The sequence below is a fragment of the Sus scrofa genome, chromosome 16 (genome assembly GCF_054392235.1).
Source record: "Sus scrofa isolate SSC_HxYL_T2T_F1_AM1 chromosome 16, Sscrofa_HxYL_maternal_Yorkshire_Landrace_v2.0, whole genome shotgun sequence".
NCBI lineage: Eukaryota > Metazoa > Chordata > Mammalia > Artiodactyla > Suidae > Sus > Sus scrofa.
The window spans coordinates 88,454,327-88,472,781 of record NC_139398.1 but is presented as its reverse complement, the minus strand read 5'-3'; the positions used below and the strand labels follow the sequence as shown (position 1 = coordinate 88,472,781).

Genomic DNA, 18,455 nt, shown 5'->3' with positions numbered 1-18,455 from the left:
CGTTTGGTCTCTGGGAGAAGAGTCACGGCGGCTGAAGCCCCAGACATCGGGGGGCGGTTCCCCCAGCCAGGCCCACACACGGTGAAAAATAAAGAGAGAACATTCGGGGTCCCCATGGAGGAGACTTCACCAAAGGAAGACGCAGGTGCCAAGCCTCTGACGCCCTGCCAGCAACGCATGTTCCTCTATTGGTGTTGCATTTGCATTTGAGAGATGGACTTGGCCCTGCAGGAAGCCCCAGTGTTACCGGCTCCTGTGAACGGGAGGGTGGACCCTGACCTGTGAGGAAGAGCGAGCAGAGCGTCCGTCACGACTTAGAGGCTCAGCCATCACCTTCCGCCAGCACTTTCCATGAAGACCAACAACATGAATGAGAGTAGTTTCTCTAATTTTTTTTTTTTTAATTTTTTTGGTCTTTTGTCTTTTGAGGGCCGCACCTGCGGCATATGGAGGTTCCCAGGCTAGGGGTCTAATCAGAGCTGTAGCCACCGGCCTATACCACAGCCACAGCCACGTGGGATCCAAGCTGCATCTGCGACCTACACCACAGCTCATGGCAACGCCGGATCCTTAACCCACTGAGCAAGGGCAGGGATCGAACCCGAAACCTCCTTGTTCCTAGTCGGATTCTTTTCCGCTGCACCACGACAGGAAACCCTAGTTGCTCTAATTTAAAACAAACCTAGAAGCAAATGTCATTGTTTTAAAAATGCACAATTGGGGGTTTTTAAGTAATGATTAAGAGTAATTCTTGGGAGTTCTGATGGCGGCTCAGCAGTAACAAACCCAACTAGTATCTATGAGGATGTGGGTTTGATTCCTGGCCTCGCTTAGTGGGTTAAGGACCTGGCATTGCCATGAGCTACAGTATAGCAGCTGTGGCTTGGATCTAGCGTTTCTGTGGCTGTGGTGTGGGCCAGCGGCCACAGCTCCAGTTTAACCCCTAGCTTGGGAACTTCCATATGCCGCAGGTGCAGCCCTAAAAAAGCAAAAAAAAAAAAAGAGTAATTCTCCCATCCGTCTAGTCAGAGGTTATGTGGCACATCCTGCGCAGGAGTGGCAGGTCTCCCTAGAAGCATGGGCCTTGCAGCGGGAACGGGGCACGCACAGGCTATCAGGAGGGAGAGGCCTTGCAGCATCTCGGTGTCTGGAGCGTCCGTCTCAGTGGGTGTCTCCTCCCGAGACTCCCTGGGAGGGGCGGGACGAGCCGGCCTGAGAGGCCCTTTCCGAGCCAGCCGTGCCAGTCTGCATCGTGTTCCTGGTGCGGACGGGCATGTGCCGTCCTCCCGACGGCCCTTACCTCCTGCGATAACCAGCACTGCCGGACCTCAGGGGCCGTCCCCCGGTGCCCTGCCTCCACCCTTTCCACCTCTGGTTCCCTGGTCCTCGCGGAGCCCTGGCCCACCCCAGCCCCACCCTCCGCGACAGGAGGCAGTCCGTGGGGTTAAAGGGCCAGAAGCAAAGGGAGAGTCGGGAAGGCACCTGAACATGGGCAGCTGCGGGGTCAATGGGGACATCCCTGCTGTATGCTCGGCAACCACCTGCCCCTCAACAGCTGGGCATAGCATCACCCACCCACCCACAGAGGAGGGGGTCGCCAGGGTTTCACCGAGGCTGCACCGGGGACATTTAAATGGATCCCTGAAAGGGGAGCAGAAGAAGGCAGGGGGCAGGGGGAGTCCATGGGACTGAAAGATGGCAGTGACCGCCAGGCCACTCGGGAACCTCAGCCTCATCACCAGAGGCTCATTGGATGCTTGCAGTCAGGCCGCACATCAGCTCGCTGTACCGCTCTCGTTAGGTTAAACGTGACTCGAGTCAGTTCTGCAAACAGAAAACAAAAGAGGAAGGGCCGTTTGCTGTGTAGTTCTGGTCACTCACTGGGCACCGGTTCTCTAGGTGTGACCCAACCCTCAGTGGCTAGAAAAATGCAGGTTCTCAGGCCGAGCCCTGCTGGCACTCGAGTTTGAGCCTGGGTTCCAGCATTCTGCTTTCCCAAGCCCGGGGGGTCATTCGGACGCGCCCTCTAGCTTGACAACCACTGACCTGGGGGTGGCGCCAGCAGCAGTATTGTGTAAGCGCCCCAAGGAGCGGCCAGCTGCTTGTGTTCCCACGCAGTGTCTACACCCCAGAACAGCTCCTATGAAGCAATTCCTCTTTGTGAATAAATGAGCCAAAGACAAAAAGAATCAAACCACCCGCTGTTGCTCAAGTGATGCAGTGATGCCAGCCAGCTCTCCGCATTTCCACCTGGGGCAAGAGATCCTCAGCCAGAGGGAGACGCTGCCCCAGCTGACGAAAGGACTTCAACTCACGCGTCTGTTGCTGCTTTCCTGGTTGCCTTCGCTGTACCCTGAAACCGAATTATCAATGACTTTCTCTGAAATGGGTTTGGAAGAGAAGGGTAAGCTTCATGGAATGTTCCTTCCCCACCGCGTGCTTCTCAGCGAAAGCCCTGGATTTTCTCCTAAAGAGGGAAAAAGAAGAAAGGCCAACTCCTCCAGCTTAGGAGTTTTCAGGACGCTCTGGTTCCAACGTCTCTCCCTCGAGGGGCAGACGATGTTTTACTGGCCCCATCCCTGAGTCCCTGTCGCCGGGGGATTTAAAAGCCACTTTCCAAGCCTCTGTGTGCAGCAGCGGGAACTGACTGTTTGGCTGCAGCTGCCTGAATTCTATGCACTCCAGACCTGCATAGCCCTATCCTCAAGTTTTTAAGCATCCGTTTAGCTCACCCACCACACACCAGGGTATCCAAGACATTATCTGATGCCGCCTCTTTTGCAGGTGCTGCTTTAATTGCTTACATTCTTAACATTCTTGAACCCAAAGCCTTCTTTGAGCACGATTCACATAATTCCATCTAGACCTGAGTCACTTTCTTTGGGGGCAAATTAACTGCTGCGGGTTTGGGGGTTTGAGTTCCTCTGTCTGATCGCCCACGTCCCCTCCCACTTTCTTGTCCGCAGTGGGTCCCAAATGGGGCCACTGCTATGGGCTGTAGCCTCCATGTCAGGAAACGCTCCGGGGAGCGTTCCAGTGACCCCCCCGGGGGACTTGAATGGCACCAGGGTCCCTGTGCTCCAGTCTGGAAGGGGCTCAGTGTCACTCTGCCTCGGTGGGAGCTGGCTTGTCATTTCCCGGCCAGGGGCAGCAGAAAGGCTGGCTTGGTGACGGCATTCCACGAAGGACCACAGATGGTGTCCCCAGATGTGTGCCGCTTTTTCGTGTCCACCCAACCCTTGATGATGAGAACATTCAGACTTGCAGGCTCTTCTCCCCAGTGTCCATACCTGGGAAAAGTCCAGAATCTGGTCAAGCACCCACCACCAGTCGTGGGGGGGACCACCGGAAGGAGCCTGGTGAGGGGGGGGATCTGGGGAGACGGGGTGGCCCGAGGACCCAGCGGCCCAGGGTGACTGTTGCTTGTGCTTCTCGCAGTGCACGGCCAGCTGCGGCGGCGGCGTGCAGATGAGGTCCGTGCAGTGCCTGGCGGGGGGCCGGCCAGCCTCGGGCTGCTTCGTGCAGCAGAAGCCCGCAGCCTCCCAGGCCTGCAACACTCACTTCTGCCCCGTTGCCAAGAAGAGAGGTGAGTGTGGGAGCCCCTGGGCTTGACCTTGGCGTTGCCAGGGAGGGGGGGGCTGACCCATTTCTGGAGTGGTTCCTAAGAGAGCCAAGGAAGAGGAGGATGCCCGCGGGTTAGGGGGTCAGGTGTCTGGCCCACTTGTTCTCCGTCCATCTCCTCCTCCATGTCCTGCACAAAAGGGCCCACACAGTGACCTCTGGCTTCTCCCCGATGGTTATGAAATCTCTTTGGCTTTAAAAAAGCAGGGCTGCTTCCGCAGGGCAGTGCTACTCTCTACATTCAAAGAAGACGTGTAAATAAAACGGCCTTTTCCCCCCAGGGAAACGAGAGCCCGGCTTATCTTGGAAGTTCTCTCAACGCTGTCCCTGTGCACAAGCCCTCGGGGCCTCGAATATTTGCAGGGACTGTGCCCCGTCTGCCGAGGTTTCTGGAGGAGAACGCGGGGCTGGAGGAGAGTGAGCAGGCTGGCTCAGTCAGGGCCTCGGCAGCTGGGGTCCCGTCCACAGAGGGCCCATTGTCTGGGGTGGATGAGCGGTTAAGTGGGTGGGTTTAGCACAAAAAGGAGACCGTTTGAGCTTTGCAGGAACCTTCCTAGAAGGGTCTTGTGAGAAACAGCACGATCGGGAGTTCCCATCATGGCTCAGCGGTTAACAAACCTGTCTAGTATCCATGAGGACGTGGGTTCAATCCCTGGCCTCACTCAGTGGGTTAAGGATCCCGCGTTGCCATGAGCTGTGGTGTAGGTCATAGATGTGGCTCGGATGCTGCGTTGCTGTGGCTGTGGTGTAGGCTGGCAGCTGCCCCTTGCCTGGGAACCTTCGTGTGCTGGCAGTGTGGCCCTAAAAAGACAAAAGACAAAAAAAAAAAAAAAAAAAGCACGATCCACGGGTCCATTTGACCTGAGGCCTGCCTTCCTGCCTTCCCTATCTTTCCTTCAGGGCAGTGACAGGCTTGCCCTGATTTGCTGCGGTTACTGTTGGTGGCAGCACAGGTACTGGGGTGGTGGCTGACCAGGGTCTGCTTGCTTCCAGGCGCCTCCTGCGAGGACCGCACCCCCTGGTGCTCCCTGGTGCCGCAGCACGGCCTGTGCGGCCACCCCTCCTACAGCCCGCAGTGCTGCCGGACGTGCTCCTCGTCCAACCTGTGAACCACGTCGGCCGCTTCCAGGGCACAAAAGGCACCTCCTCCCTTCCAGCACAGCCAGCGGGGCGTCCACACCGTGCTGCATCCGAGCAAGATGGAAGCCAGGACAGGAAACATCATGCTGGGCTCTTGGACCCAACTCCTATGCACGTGTGTTTGCGTTTGTGCGTGCGTGTGCGTGAGAGAGACTTACGCGTGCGAGTGGCTCTTGGGTGCACGGACACGGTCTGGCGAGGTGGAGCCGGGCCCCGGGACACAGGGCACACTGGGCAGCAGGCGGCACTCACCGCACGTGCTAACCCTGAACTGCGGGTCCTTGTCGTTGAGGGCCGGCCCAGAAAGAAGCAGCTGCTGCCAAGGACACCAGCCGGGTCCCACCTGGAGGCCCCTTTCCGGGGCGGGATCAGCTCCGGGCTGCGTCCCCAGGCCCGTCCTGCCCCAGTGGCCACTTCTCTGCACAGAGACCGGGGGCCCAGGTGGGGGAGCCGGTCTCCATCCTGGCGGGGGACCCGGCTCTGGAAACGGGGAAAATGCAGCCCCTTCTCAGTGGTGCTTCTGTCCCTCCCAGACTCACCTGCTGGAGGAGAGAATTTTCCTATGTGCTGTTTTTTCTTTCTCAGTTATTTGCAAGCGCATGTTTCCTGTTTAAACCCATTTCCTCATGCTTTTCGTGTTCAAGTGACAGAATTAGAGACTCACTGGTTCCACCCAACCCTCGCCGACCGGACGGGGGCTCAGGGTTGGTCCCGCTTGGGGACCCAGCAAGTGACGGCCTTGGCCCCTGTGTTTCGGTGTTGCACGTTGTGAGGTGTTTCAGATTCTTCCATCCACTGTGCGTGTTTCTGGAGCAGCCATTCAGCAGGAAGGCCAGCGGCTCCGGAGGGAAGGCTGCGTGCGGGCCTCGCCGGCGCCCCGCCAGCATCTCTGCGGCTCTTACTCCTTCACCGCGGCGTGACCTCCATCCCAAAGGGCACCTGGATATTTATATTTGCCGAGGTTTTATAATAAATTTTGCATTGTGTGGCGTGCTTCTGAACTGCGCGTGCTTCTTCTGAGGTTTGCGCTGGGACCCGAGGGCTGGCACAGAGACCAGCATGAGGGCCTTAAAAAGGAGAAATGGGGCCCTGGCACCTGGGGGAGGGCGCTGGTTTCCTCGGATGCTCTGTCATCAGCCACATCCGGGGTGGTCAGGATGCTTGACTCAGCGCCTCGGAGTGAAGCTGGGCTCCGACAGCCCAAGATGACCTGCTAGGTTGATGCTTCTCCCGGGCGAGTAGGGTCGCTGGGTCCAGGGCCGATGCCACAGGGCTGGAGCCTTGCTTGATGGTCTCTTAGATGCCGAGAGAAAGGACCAAAAAGACAAAGCTGTCAAGTCAGGGAACTGCTTTCTCTCTCCGCGTGCGATCGGACTTGCAAACGCAGGATGTAGGTTGGGGGGCACATATTCGAAGTCAGGCTTTGTTCCTCGTAATTAATTCCAACCCATTTCAACTCAAAAGAGCCTTTTGGTGTGCATGCTTCAGCAAGCCCTATTTGTTAATTTCCAGGTGGAAACAGGATCCCCAGGAGGGTACAAGAGGGCACAGTCAATCCGGGGCGGGACCCCGCCGTCTCACCTACACACATGACAGACGCCTTCATGCACGCTCCTTTTTTCTCCTCCAGATGAGAGGACGGCTTGACCTGTACACTTGCCAGAGGCCCCAGGGCCACCAGCAATGACGGCAACACAGCTCCCGCCCTTGGCCAGTCAGAATCGCTGGGGCCTGAGCTCCACACCCCTTTGCCAAGTTCAGGTCATGGGCAGCTGGGCCCAGGCTAGACTCTAACACGGCCTGGGCCTCCTGCTGCCCTGCCTGGCACAGTTCCTCTGGCCCAGCCTCACTCATGACACCACCCACCCAGAAGGCGTAGCCCCGGATGAGCACGAGTCCTCGGTGTCTAGAGGCACTGATGGCAACTGGATCATGTGCCCTTTTCTGGCCGCTGTGAATTCAACATTCAGTCGCCCCACATCAACTCGTCAGTCAGCCTGGGGGCGGCAGGGACAGCGTCAGGGTCTCAGGGGCTTCTAGGGCAAAGGCTTATCTCTGCATGGTGCGATCCGTGGCTGCCAGTGGCCCGTGAGTCTGTTCTGGGCACTGTCTTTGATCCCCGGGAGTCTGTTCTGGGCACTGTCTTTGATCCCCGGGAGTCTGCTCTGGCCACTGTCTTTGGTCCCCGGGAGTCTGCTCTGGCCACTGTCTTTGATCCCCGGGAGTCTGCTCTGGCCACTGTCTTTGCTCCCCGGGAGTCTGCTCTGGCCACTGTCTTTGATCCCCGGGAGTCTGCTCTGGCCACTGTCTTTGCTCCCCGGGAGTCTGCTCTGGCCACTGTCTTTGATCCCCGGGAGTCTGCTCTGGCCACTGTCTTTGATCCCAAGTCCAGGATGAAGACCAGCCCCCACCCAGGCCACACGGTTCAGACGGCAGAGGGAAGCGGGTCAGCAACTGCTGGCAACGACCGCTGCCTCTGACTGTTCTGCCCAGAGCAGGCCCCGGGCCGCCTGCACTCACACCCACCATCCAGAGCAAGGCACTCGGCAAAACCACGGGAACATGAACTGCTCCCCTGCCAGGCTCTCGTGGAAGACAGACAGACAGCAGTGATGGGATCGCCCTGCGTGGACCCGGGAACGGCCTGGCTATCAGAACAGACGCACCATCCATCACACCTGCTCTTAGCAGGCAGAGCGCATGCGTCTACGCTCATGGGGAGCTAGCTCAGGCCCCTTCCCTTAAGGCTGTGGTGGCGCGATGGCCCTTGTGTTAACACCTGCCTGATCCGGACAAGCCATGTCACCTCTGGCTGTTGGACTTCCTGTCGATAAAACAGAACAATTAGGTTTTCAGGTTCCTCAAACATTCCACAATCTGTGCTCTCCAGTTTGCTTATTATTAAACTAATTATTGGCCGGAAGTCTTGAATCAACCCTGAGCACAGGCTCTCCCCTCGTGGAATCCGGCCAGAGGGAGAGGAGGTCCCTCTCTGAGCGAGAAGCAGATAAAGAGGGCTTGGGGGGTTTTAGGGGTGGTGCCTGCCGAAATCCTTACCCCCATGCTCACTCACCCCCACGCTCACTCACTCCCAGGCTCCAGAGGTGGACAGAGCAGACCATACCTGTAATTCTCCAAGAGGCCAGGTGGGTTGAGTCCACACTGGGGTGTTCAGAGCTACCTGCCCACCTGGCAAAGGAAGAAACTGAAGGCAGTGCCAAGGCTTCTTCTGCCCAAATCTACAGCAGAGCTCTCCCCAGGCCCACCCGTCTGCCGGCCTGGCCCTGAAAGTGGCCTGGCTGCCACCCGGGCTTTAGGGCCTGAGCAGAACTGCCCGAAATCCAGCTGGGAGCCACAGTGCCTGAAATTTCCTCGTCTGCCCTTGGTTTGATGGCTGGTCCCTGCAATGGGTTTACAAATCATGAGAGCTGGGGAGTTCCCATTGTGGCTCAGTGTGTTAAGAACCTGACTAGTATCCATGACCATGCGGGTTCGATCCCTGGCCTTGCTCAGTGGGTTAAGGAACTAGCGTTGCCATGAGCTGTGGTGTAGGTCACAGACGAGGCTCAGATCTGGTTGCTGTGGCTGTGGTGTTGGCTGCAGATGCAGCTCCAATGCTACCCCTAGTCTGGGAACTTCCATATGCCAGAGACACAGTCCTGTAAAGACAAAAAAAAAAAAAAAAAATCCGCGAGAGTTTGAGTCTGAGGTCCAGACAGAGACGCAGCGCCCTGTGTCGGGTGTGGCTGAGAGGTGGCGAGCCCGAGGGTGGAGCGTGACAGGCAAGGGAGCACCTCTGTTGCTTGTCTTGCACGTGGCCGTCGCCGTCTTCTCAGGGGCCGAGGAAGGAACAGCAGCTTCCCCAGGACACCAGGCTCCCGCCATGGAGATGAACGAGCAGACCACCTGCTCCAGATCGCTTCACGGCCTGACTCTGCCCCCGGCGTGCCTCTTGCTCCCTTGTCACCTTCAAGCGGCAAACCATGCCTTCCCACGGGGGAGGGAAGGTCACAGAGCTGACCACCCCAGGGGATGCCTCTGGCACGGGCAGACGGGGTCCTCTAGGTCTGTCTTCTGCAGCCGGGAGCACCCAAATGTCCCCTCATGACACTTGGATCAGTGCCCGAGGGGAAATGGGCCAAATTTGTGCAGCTTTAACCCTCTCCCCTCATGTCCGAGGGGGCACCGTGGTGGTGGGATGTGCCGAACTCTGTCACACTCCTGTACCTGCAAAGTGACCCGCAGCCCCTCCTGCTCCAGCGCCCGGCCTACTGTGAACGGAATCCTGTCACCCCCACCACACTCGCATGCTGACCCATATGGGACCGTGCGTGGGACCGTGCGTGGCCCCAGTGGGACCGTACATGGACACGGCGCCCCTGAGGGGGTGATCAAGGTAGGTGACGTCACAGGAGGGCGGGGCCTTAAGCCCAGAGGACAGGTGTCCTCGTGGGAAAAGAGGCACCAGAAATCTATTCTCTCTCTGTCGTTCACTCGTGCACGTGCACACACACACACACACACACACACTCACTCATTGTGTGTGCTGGGGTCGGGAGAGGGGAGAACACTATAATTTGCATTATATTTGCAAAAAGTCACCAGGTTAATTTTGACTCTCTTCCCCTCAACTCAAAAACAGATACAAAGTAATTTCCTTATTTTTTCCACTTTTGTTTTTATTTTTAGTTATTGATTTTTGCTTTTTGGGGCCGCACCCGTGGCATATGGAGGTTCCCGGGCTAGGGGCCAAATCGGAGCTGTAGCTGCCGGCCTACACCACAGCCTCAGCAACTCGGGATCCGAGCCACGTCTGCGACCTACACCACAGCTCACGGCAACGCCAGATCCTTAACCCACGGAGCGAGGCCAGGGAGCAAACCCAAAACCTCATGGATGACAGTTGGGTTTATTAACTGCTGAGCCACGAAAGGAACGCCTCCACTTTTGCTTTTAAAGTGAGGGCTGTGGATTCACCTACGCCTCAAATAAAACTCTGGTTAAATTGAAGTGAAGAGAGATGGCAGGAAGGAACAAAAGAGAAACTGCGGTATCTTTAGTGATTCATGGTCTGGGCATTAAGGCTCTGGGGACCACAGTTCATTGCTGGGAGTTTCCTCAGGACAGAACAGCTTGGATGGACAATTCAAAAGCAAACGCACAGCTGTTTTGTTGTTATCTTAACTGAGAGTGCGTGTGACAAGTGGCCTTCTCTTCAATTCTGAGAGACACCAAACCACCGTAAATAAACTGGAAAATCGCCTCGTGCCTTTCCTGCTCTGCCCTCCCTCCACAGCGGGAGCTCCAAGCATGGCAGTCACTCCATTTCACACCAAAGCCCCCTCTTCTGTTCGAATGTGGGGACAACGGGTTCTGAGTTTTCGGGTAAGTTCCGAACTCAGACGCTGTTTAATTGTCAGCCTTTCCTCTAAGCTCATGGCTCTCCCAGCTCAGGAAGAATTCCTTTTTTTTTTTAGAAAGACCATGGGGTTGAGATGCAGATGCGGGGACAAGGGCGCCAAGGCTGAGGGTGGAAAAGTCAGCCCTCGTGTTTGCTGGGTCTCAGGGCTGGAGGCTTGTGTGTGCAGGTGCCACTGGAGGGGCCACAGGAGACGCCTTTGTAGAGATTTTGACAAAGCCCAGGACCTGGACGAGACGGGTCCAAACTTCCCCTTCCCTTTTCCTGGGCTGTTTCCATTCATCCCAGAGCTGCGTTTAGACCTCAAGGGCAAACCTACCACCGAGTAGGTTTCTTTGCTTCTCAAAGATGCCAAATCATTTCTAGGGCAGGACCTCTTCGTTTTCATGACTTGTTTTATGATTTGTCTGAAATTGTTCACCTGGAGCACCTCCACAAAGTTACGAAACAATCTTCACGTTGCCTCTTGGATGGGGATTAATAAAATTTGTGGTCAAGTTGATTGGCTTTGGCAGCTTCATGTTGGGGCTTTTCTCTTCCCTGGAAGGACTTGAGGCCAGAAGGAAAAAGGCCGGGGTTTCCAGAGAACCAAACCCTTGGCGTGGGAGGCGAGGATGAGGGCAGGACCTCAAGGGCAAAGAGCAGAGGAAAGCAATCCCTCGACCGGTCCTCGAGGGAGAAGTTTCCTGGGATGCGGCACTGCAAGAGGATGTAATTAGCCACCAGGGGATGCCAGCGAAGCTCAGGCTACGTGTTCGTATTCTTCTCCCAGACCTCCCACGGCATCGGCCCCAGGGGCGGGCTGACCTCCCCACGTCTGGGGAAGCCTCCATCCATGTGTTTCCTCTCAGAATTACTCATCCAGGATGACTCAGCTTTCACACGGCAAGGGGCTCCCTTACAGCCCGGACGGCCCACGTATCACCCTGGTCTTTCTTTTTTTTGTAATGGAGTCTGATTGATTTATCTTCAAGTGTCTGAGAAATCCCTTGCCGATGGAACCACAACTTCCCTACAGCCCGCGTGGGGGCTCTTCAGACCAGATGCTAGTAGGGGGCCCGCCAGGTACCCTGCTCTTAGAAGCAGCGCCTTCCGTCTCGATCAACGTATTCGGTCCTCCAGACAGACTGGGGAGTTCATTTCGAGGAACGCTAGCTGTTCTGCAGAACTGGAACCGAAGTTGACATGCCAGAGCAACGGGATGAATCCATGGACCACAGCATCCCCTGGGACTCTAGCGACTCTGAGTGTCTTTGCGGTGAAAGGAAGGGCGGATCTGTTCGGACACCCGCCCACAGCATTTGCATAAAAAGAGGGGCCAGGAGTTCCCATGGTGGTGCGGTAGGTTAAGAATCTACCTGTCCCGTGCAGTGGGTTAAAGGATCCAGCCTTGCCACAGCTGCGGCGTAGGGCGAAGATGCAGCTCAGATTCAATCCCTGGCCCAGGAATGTCCGTAGGCTGCAGGTGCAGCCATTAAAAAGAAAAAATCAAATAAATAAAACACCATATATGTCAGTATTTCCAAATAGTACTAGTAGCCAGTTGCCTGCCCCCCAACCCACCAAATGATGGACTGTAGGTCACGCCGATTGTAAGGGCTTGTTGAGGTAACGTGATAAGAACGGCACTTGAGGAATTCCCGCTGCAGTGCAGCATATGGCAGGATCCTGGGTTGCCGCTGTGGTGTCGGTCGCAGCTGCGGCTCGGATTCAAGCCCTGCCCCAGGAAACCTCCATAGGCCACAGGTGCAGCCATAAGATTTAGAGAAACAAAAAAACAAACACACCAAAAAGGAAGCCGTCATAGCAGCAGAGACCTGCTAATAAAGAGAATGCGATTTACACTGAGGAAAGATGTTGGCAGGAAGGCAGGCGAGTTGAGGGCCCCCCCTCCTGCCCTGTTTGCTGCTTCATTGGTCCGGGACCCCCAGGTGGGGATGGATCTGGAGCTCACGAGGGTAACGCTCGCCGGGGCTTGTGCTTGGACCCGGGAGAGCTGGGCCAGGCCCACCCTGCCTCTGTGCCCTGCCTCACGGGACATATCTGTCCCCAGAGCCTCTGGTTCAGCTGAGCCGTGTACACCAACCTCCCACCCATAAACACTCCAGACATATTTACATATTTTTTGGCTGAAATATTTGATGACCCAAAGCTTTGAACTTTACATACAACTCCCACTGTCTTGCTTACACATGGCTCATCCACGCACTATGCCTTCTTCCGTTTTTGTTTTTTAAAAATTGACATAATTTATATCCGATAAAATATACTCCTTTAAAGCATCCAGTTCAGTGGGTTTCAGTATCTTCCCAAAGCTATGCAACCACCACTGCTGTCTAATTCCAGAATATTTTTACACTCCCCGCCCCCCAAAAAAAAGAAACTCCATATCCTGTTCCCAGTCAGGTCCTCAGCCCCGGGAGCCACCGATTTACCCTCTGGCTTTGTGACTTTGACTCTGTTTCACGTAAAAGGAATCCTACAACCTGTGTCCTTGGCTCACATGCCTGCTTCACGCCTTTTTGGGGCAGTTAATAGAAACGCCACCTGTTGTTTATCCATTCATCAGGTGATGGAGAGTTGGGTTGTTTCCCTTTTTTGTTATTATAAACGCTGCTACTTTGAACAGATTGTGCACAGGTCTTTGTGTGGACGTTATGTTCATTTCTCTTGGGTTTATAGCTAGAAGTAGGAAATCTGGGTCTTATGGTAACCCCATGTCTAACATTTCGAGGAAACTGCCCAACTGTTTCCCAAGGAATTGCATCATTCTGCAAGCCCATCAGCAATTCTATTTTCTCCGTATGCTCACCAGCACTTACCACTGTCTAACTTTTTGATCTTAGTCATACTAATGGACGTGCAGTGGTATCTCATTGTGGTTTTGATTTGCATTTTCTGACGAACGATGATATTAAGCATCTTTAAATATGCCAGTGGAATATGTGTATATTTTATTTGGATAAATGCATACAAATCCTTTGCCCATTGGGCTGCTGGTCTTTTTATTGTTGAGTTATAAGAGTTCTTTATATATTGTGGATACAAGTGTGTTATCAAGTTCATAATTGACAAGTACTTTCCAGTCTGTGGACTGTCTTTTCACTTTCTTGATAGTGTCAATGGGAGGACAAAAGTTAATTTTGATAAAATCCAAATTACCTTTTTTTAAAAATTTTGTGTGTGTTCAGTGTCATAGCTAAGAAATGAATGCCTAATCAAAAGTCATGAAAACTTAGGTTCATATTTTCTTCCCAAAGTTTAATTTTCTTTTGCTTCTGATGACTCTGGCGATGATCTAGATACTCTTTGGGGTGGGGGGAGGGGGGAAAGTATTACAGAAAAAGTGAGTCTGTTTCATTATTTTCTACATAATCCCAAGAATTAAATGCCCAACTTGATGGAGACCAGGACTTAAGGCAAAATGGAAATGGCTCCTTGTGTATTGTAGGGAGAATCCTGACTCTTCTTCCAGTGCCTCTTCTTTGCAAGCACCTGCTTTCCCAGGGTTTGCTGTTGCGTGTGTCTGAGTCGAGCATGGCCATGGTCAAGGACAATGGAGCCTGTCCATGACACTGGTCTCCTTCCAATCATTCTTCTGCACTTGGCCTTCCTCCTTCTCCCCTATTCCAGCAGCACCACCTCTTCCTGCGTCCACTGTGACATGACCCTGAGGTCTTCGGTACAAGACGGCAACTCTACCCCGACCCCAGCCCTTCAGGGCTCACAACTGTGCCTACATAGTCAGGAAATTAAGTCCTTGTCCAGTGCGAGGTGTGCTGTCACATGCAGCGTGAACTTCAGGGTCAAAGCACATGGAAGACAGTCCATGTTAAACTCTGAATTTGAAACCTCCCAACGGGACGAATCTTTTTGGAGTCTTTCTTAAACCATCCCACATCCACACCTGAGCCCCTCAAGGCCCTCCCTTCCCAGTACAAACTGCGGCACAAGAGGCCTCCCAGTGTGGGGCCAGTCTTCCCTGCAAAGAGTAAGCATTTTCTAGCCGCCTCATCATGAGTCAAATGCCCTAGGCTCTCCATATGGAACTGACTGTGCTTCCCTTTCTCCCAGACACAGAACCCAGTTCAGTTCCACCGAGCGAGCACCCCCCAGCCCTCCCCCTTCTCCACCTCTAATCCTTTGAGGTCTTCGGTACAAGACTGCAACTCTACCCCCTCTCCAGCCCTTCAGGGCTCACAACTGTGCCTACAGAGTCAGGAAATTAAGAAAAAATCAAATAAAAAGCCATTCAACCCACACATCCGGCCCTGGAAAACCCCAAGCATTGTTCTGTCCTAGGCAACATCCTTAAAGCCTCGCATGGTCGCAGCTTAGATCCCATCTGCCCCTGGAGGCTGGTGTTTCTCATTAATACACAGTGACTCCTGGAGTGTGTTTGGTTTGGTTTTCTGTGGCCAAGCTGGGGGAACTGACAGTGAAAGCCAAATCCTGGCATTAATCACACTTTACATTTCACCCATCCACCCTCGCCATCCCTTTTACCAACTGGTTTGTGAAGGGAAAGAGAAGATACTAGTTTTGCTTTGTGTTTTTGATAAATTTTGTTGGCATAGAGTTGACTTAGAAAGTTGTGTTAGTTTCAGGTGTACAGCAAGGTAAATCAGATATAGATATGCATACAGATGTATATTTCCATTCCTTTTCAGACTCTCTTCCCACGTAGGGTATTACACAGTATTGAGGTGATAGACATGGATATAAGTGTATATTTCCATTCCTTTTCAGACTCTCTTCCCACGTAGGGTATTATACAGTATTGAGGCGACTACTCCGTGCTCTGCAGTAGGTCATTTTTACCAACATCTATTTTACGTATAATACTGTGTACATGTCAATTCCAATATCCTATTTTATCCCACCTGCTCCACATTTCCCCTTTGGTGACCATTCATTAGGTCTCAAAATCTTTGAATCTGTTTCTGTTTCGTTAAGCTCCTTCGTATTAGTCTTGTTAGATCCACATATTAGTGATCTCGCTTGATATTTGTCTTTGACTTACTTCACTCGTTATGATAATGTCTAGGTCCATCCATGTTGCTGCTTGGATTCTTTTTTAGGGCTAATAGGCCATTGTATGTATACACCACATCTTTATCTGCCCCTCTCGCGATGGACATGTAGGTCGCTTCCATGTCTCGGCTGTTGTGAAAAGGGCTGCTATGAACATTGACTCCGTATCAAACAAACAAACAACCCAATCCAAAAAATGGGCAGAAGATCTGAGTAAATATTTCTCCAAAGAAGACAGACAGGTGGCCAAAAAGCCCATGTAAAGATGCTCAACCTCACTCATGATTAGAGAAATGCACCTCAAAACTGCAGTGAGGTACCACCTTTCACCAGTCGGAATGGCCGTCCTCAGAAAGTCTACAAACATCAAATGCTGGAGAGGGAGGAAAGGGAACCCTCCTGCACTGATGGTGGGAATGGAAGCTGATGCGACCACTACGGAGAACAGTATGGAAGTTCCTTAAAAAACTAAATGTAGAGGGAGTTCCCGTCGTGGCGCAGTGGTTAACAAATCCAACTAGGAACCATGAGGTTGCGGGTTCGATCCCTGGCCTTGCTCAGTGGGTTAACGATCCGGCGTTGCCGTGAGCTGTGGTGTAGGTTGCAGACGCGGCTCGGATCCCGCGTTGCTGTGGCTCTGGCGTAGGCCGGTGGCTACAGCTCCGATTGGACCCCTAGCCTGGGAACCTCCATATGCTGCGGGAGCGGCCCAAAGAAATAGCAAAAAGGCAAAAAAATAAAAATAAAAATAAAAAAAAAACTAAATGTAGAACTATCATGGTTTTAAACACACACGCAGGGCACAGGGGTCGCAATAACTCAAATGTATTCAGCCAGCAGATGGGAAGGTTTCATCAAAATGCGTGTTAACTTGTAACCACTGCGTATTTCAAAGAGTTTATCTAACGCCAAAAAAGTAGACGTCCTTTAACTTATGCTCTTCCTTCCATCCACCGTTCTCGCTCCACCCCAGCGCTTCCTCCTGACCAACACCCTCGGGCCGGCTGTGCTCAACAGACCGAACACAAACAGGCAGCCACGTCCCGGTCGCTGGTGTATCCACGGTCTCCACACGCGGACCAACTGTGATGGAAATCCGTCGGATGATCTGAAGGTAGGATGCGCCAGATAGGCTTTGTAAAGCACGGACGGTAACCACGAGGTCCACACAGGAAAGGCAAAAGTCTAAACTATCTGAAGAAACATTGCTTCGGCCTCTTTGGGAAATAAAGAATGAACAGAACTTGTCGTACAGATACTCTTCTCTGGGTTGGATGCGAGTCTTTATCTGGATTTGATGTTTAAGGCACAAAACGGTCAGGACCATCACATCGCTAACCATGTGTGTTACTAACGGACCCCGGCGAGCCAGGCAGAATGCTACGTGTTGATAAACAGGACCCCACATGTTGTAAGACAGCAGGAGGGTCTTCGGTGATAACGCAGTAAAAGGGAATTACATTTGAGGAGTGGACCTGAGGTCACGTGAGTGACGAGGGAAAGACGGAGAGCATCGCGGGCAGGTCCACCCGCCAGGCTCTGCAGCTGGCTCTGCACCTCCAGACTCGGTGGCCGGTCACAGCTGGTGTGACTCTCTGGTGAAGACCCCACCCGGAACAAAACACAGCAAAAGGGACCTAAGCTGGTGCGGGCCCAGGACTGAATAAAGGCAGCTGGGATGTGTCTCCAAGCCAGATCTTAAAGGTGAACAAGCCAAGATACACACACACACAATTTGTATTTTAAAAAGTAAAGTGTGGGTGTGTATTGTGTGTGTGCAAAGGTGGTATGAATATGTGCACCTCTGTGGGTGTGTTCAGCGATTTGCTTGCCTGTGTGCGTGTGTGCGTGTGTGTGTTGCAGGTGGTGCATATAAAAGCATAATAAAGGGACTGAGGGAGCCTAACCAGTCTGAATTTAGCAAAATAGCACAGTCTAAGTTCCTCTTTCTTCGTGAGTGCTCAGTGTGCTTCACCGTCTCTGGAGAGATGGGGTAGGCTGAGCATCCCAGAGCTGCAAGTATCATCCGCTAAAAAGCCAAAGAGACTCTGCAGGTGTGAGGGAGGATCTGGAGACGGGAGGTTCTCCTGGATGGTCTTCAGGGATGCCATCGCCAGGGTTCCACTAGGAGGGAGACTGGACCACAGAAGAAGGCAGCGGTGAAGGCAGAATGCAGTGATTTGAAAAGGCTGGACTTGCAAACTCCAGGGATGCCGCCACAAGCCAAGGAATGCCCACAGCCACCAGAAGCTGGAGAAGATAAGGGATGGACTTTCCTCCGGAGCCTCCAGAGCGGGCACAGCCGCGCCAACACCTTCAGTTCCTCCCCACGATGCCAAGTTCAGATGTCTGGTCTCCAGTCGACAAGACGTTGGCCAGAAGAAATTAAAACGTGAACATTATAATCATTAAAAAACAAAGTGGCATACACGATGTCCTGAAGCATCACAAAGTATGAGTCTAAAGCTTTTCATATTTAGTCTAAAGATGCCTCTGAATCCCTTTTTCTGCATTGGTAGCTCTCCCAGCAGAAATGACCAGGTGAAGCGAGGAACCCCTTGACCCTTCAAATGCATTCCTTTGTGTTGGACACTAACCTGACCTTGATTCTATTCCAGGAGCTGCATGGATAGGGGTCAACAGAACAGTTAAACTTACTTCCATTCTGGTAGGGGGACAGATTGTACATTGCAAATTATAAATACACCCTGGCATGAACTGAATCATGTTCTCTCAAATTCATAAGTCACCATGGCTATACAGAGAGAGGGTGTGGAGGAAAATGTGCCCTCCTCCACTGCTGGTGGGAATGTAAGTTGGTACAACCACTAAGGAAAACAGTACGGAGGTTCCTCAGGAAACTAAATATAGAACCACCATATGCCCCCAAAATCCCACTGCTGGGCATATATCCAGATAAAACACTCACTGAAAATTATACGTGCACCCCTATGTTCACTGCAGCACCATTCACAATAGCCAAGACATGGAAACAACCTAAATGTCCATCTACAGATGAAGGGATTAAGAAGATGTGGTACATATACACAGTGGAATACTACTCAGCCATAAAAAAGAGCAAAACAATGCCATTTATAGCAACATGGATAGAACTAGAGATTCTCACATTAAGTGAAGTCAGCCAGAAAGAAAAAGACGAGTACCATATGATATCACTTATTTGTGGAATCTGAAAGATGGAACCGATGTCCTGTCTAACATCAACAACAAAATCAACAGT

At 52.9% G+C, this 18,455-nt stretch overlaps 1 protein-coding gene across 6 annotated transcripts in view; it reads left to right on the top strand.

Annotated features, from left to right (window-relative positions):
• The window catches only part of ADAMTS16 (ADAM metallopeptidase with thrombospondin type 1 motif 16), a 162,724-nt gene extending 156,962 nt beyond the window's left edge, over positions 1 to 5,762 (top strand). For all 6 annotated transcript variants that reach the window (XR_014830766.1, XR_014830765.1, XM_085001652.1 and 3 more), the window contains 2 exons: positions 3,439 to 3,586; positions 4,615 to 5,762. Coding sequence is in view for 4 of the 6 variants with exons in the window: in XM_085001652.1 (XP_084857778.1) it covers positions 3,439 to 3,586; positions 4,615 to 4,730 (264 nt within the window). In the remaining 2 variants the exon portion in view is untranslated. The remainder of the gene's footprint in view (positions 1 to 3,438; positions 3,587 to 4,614) is intronic.
• The last annotated feature ends 12,693 nt before the right edge of the window (positions 5,763 to 18,455 follow it).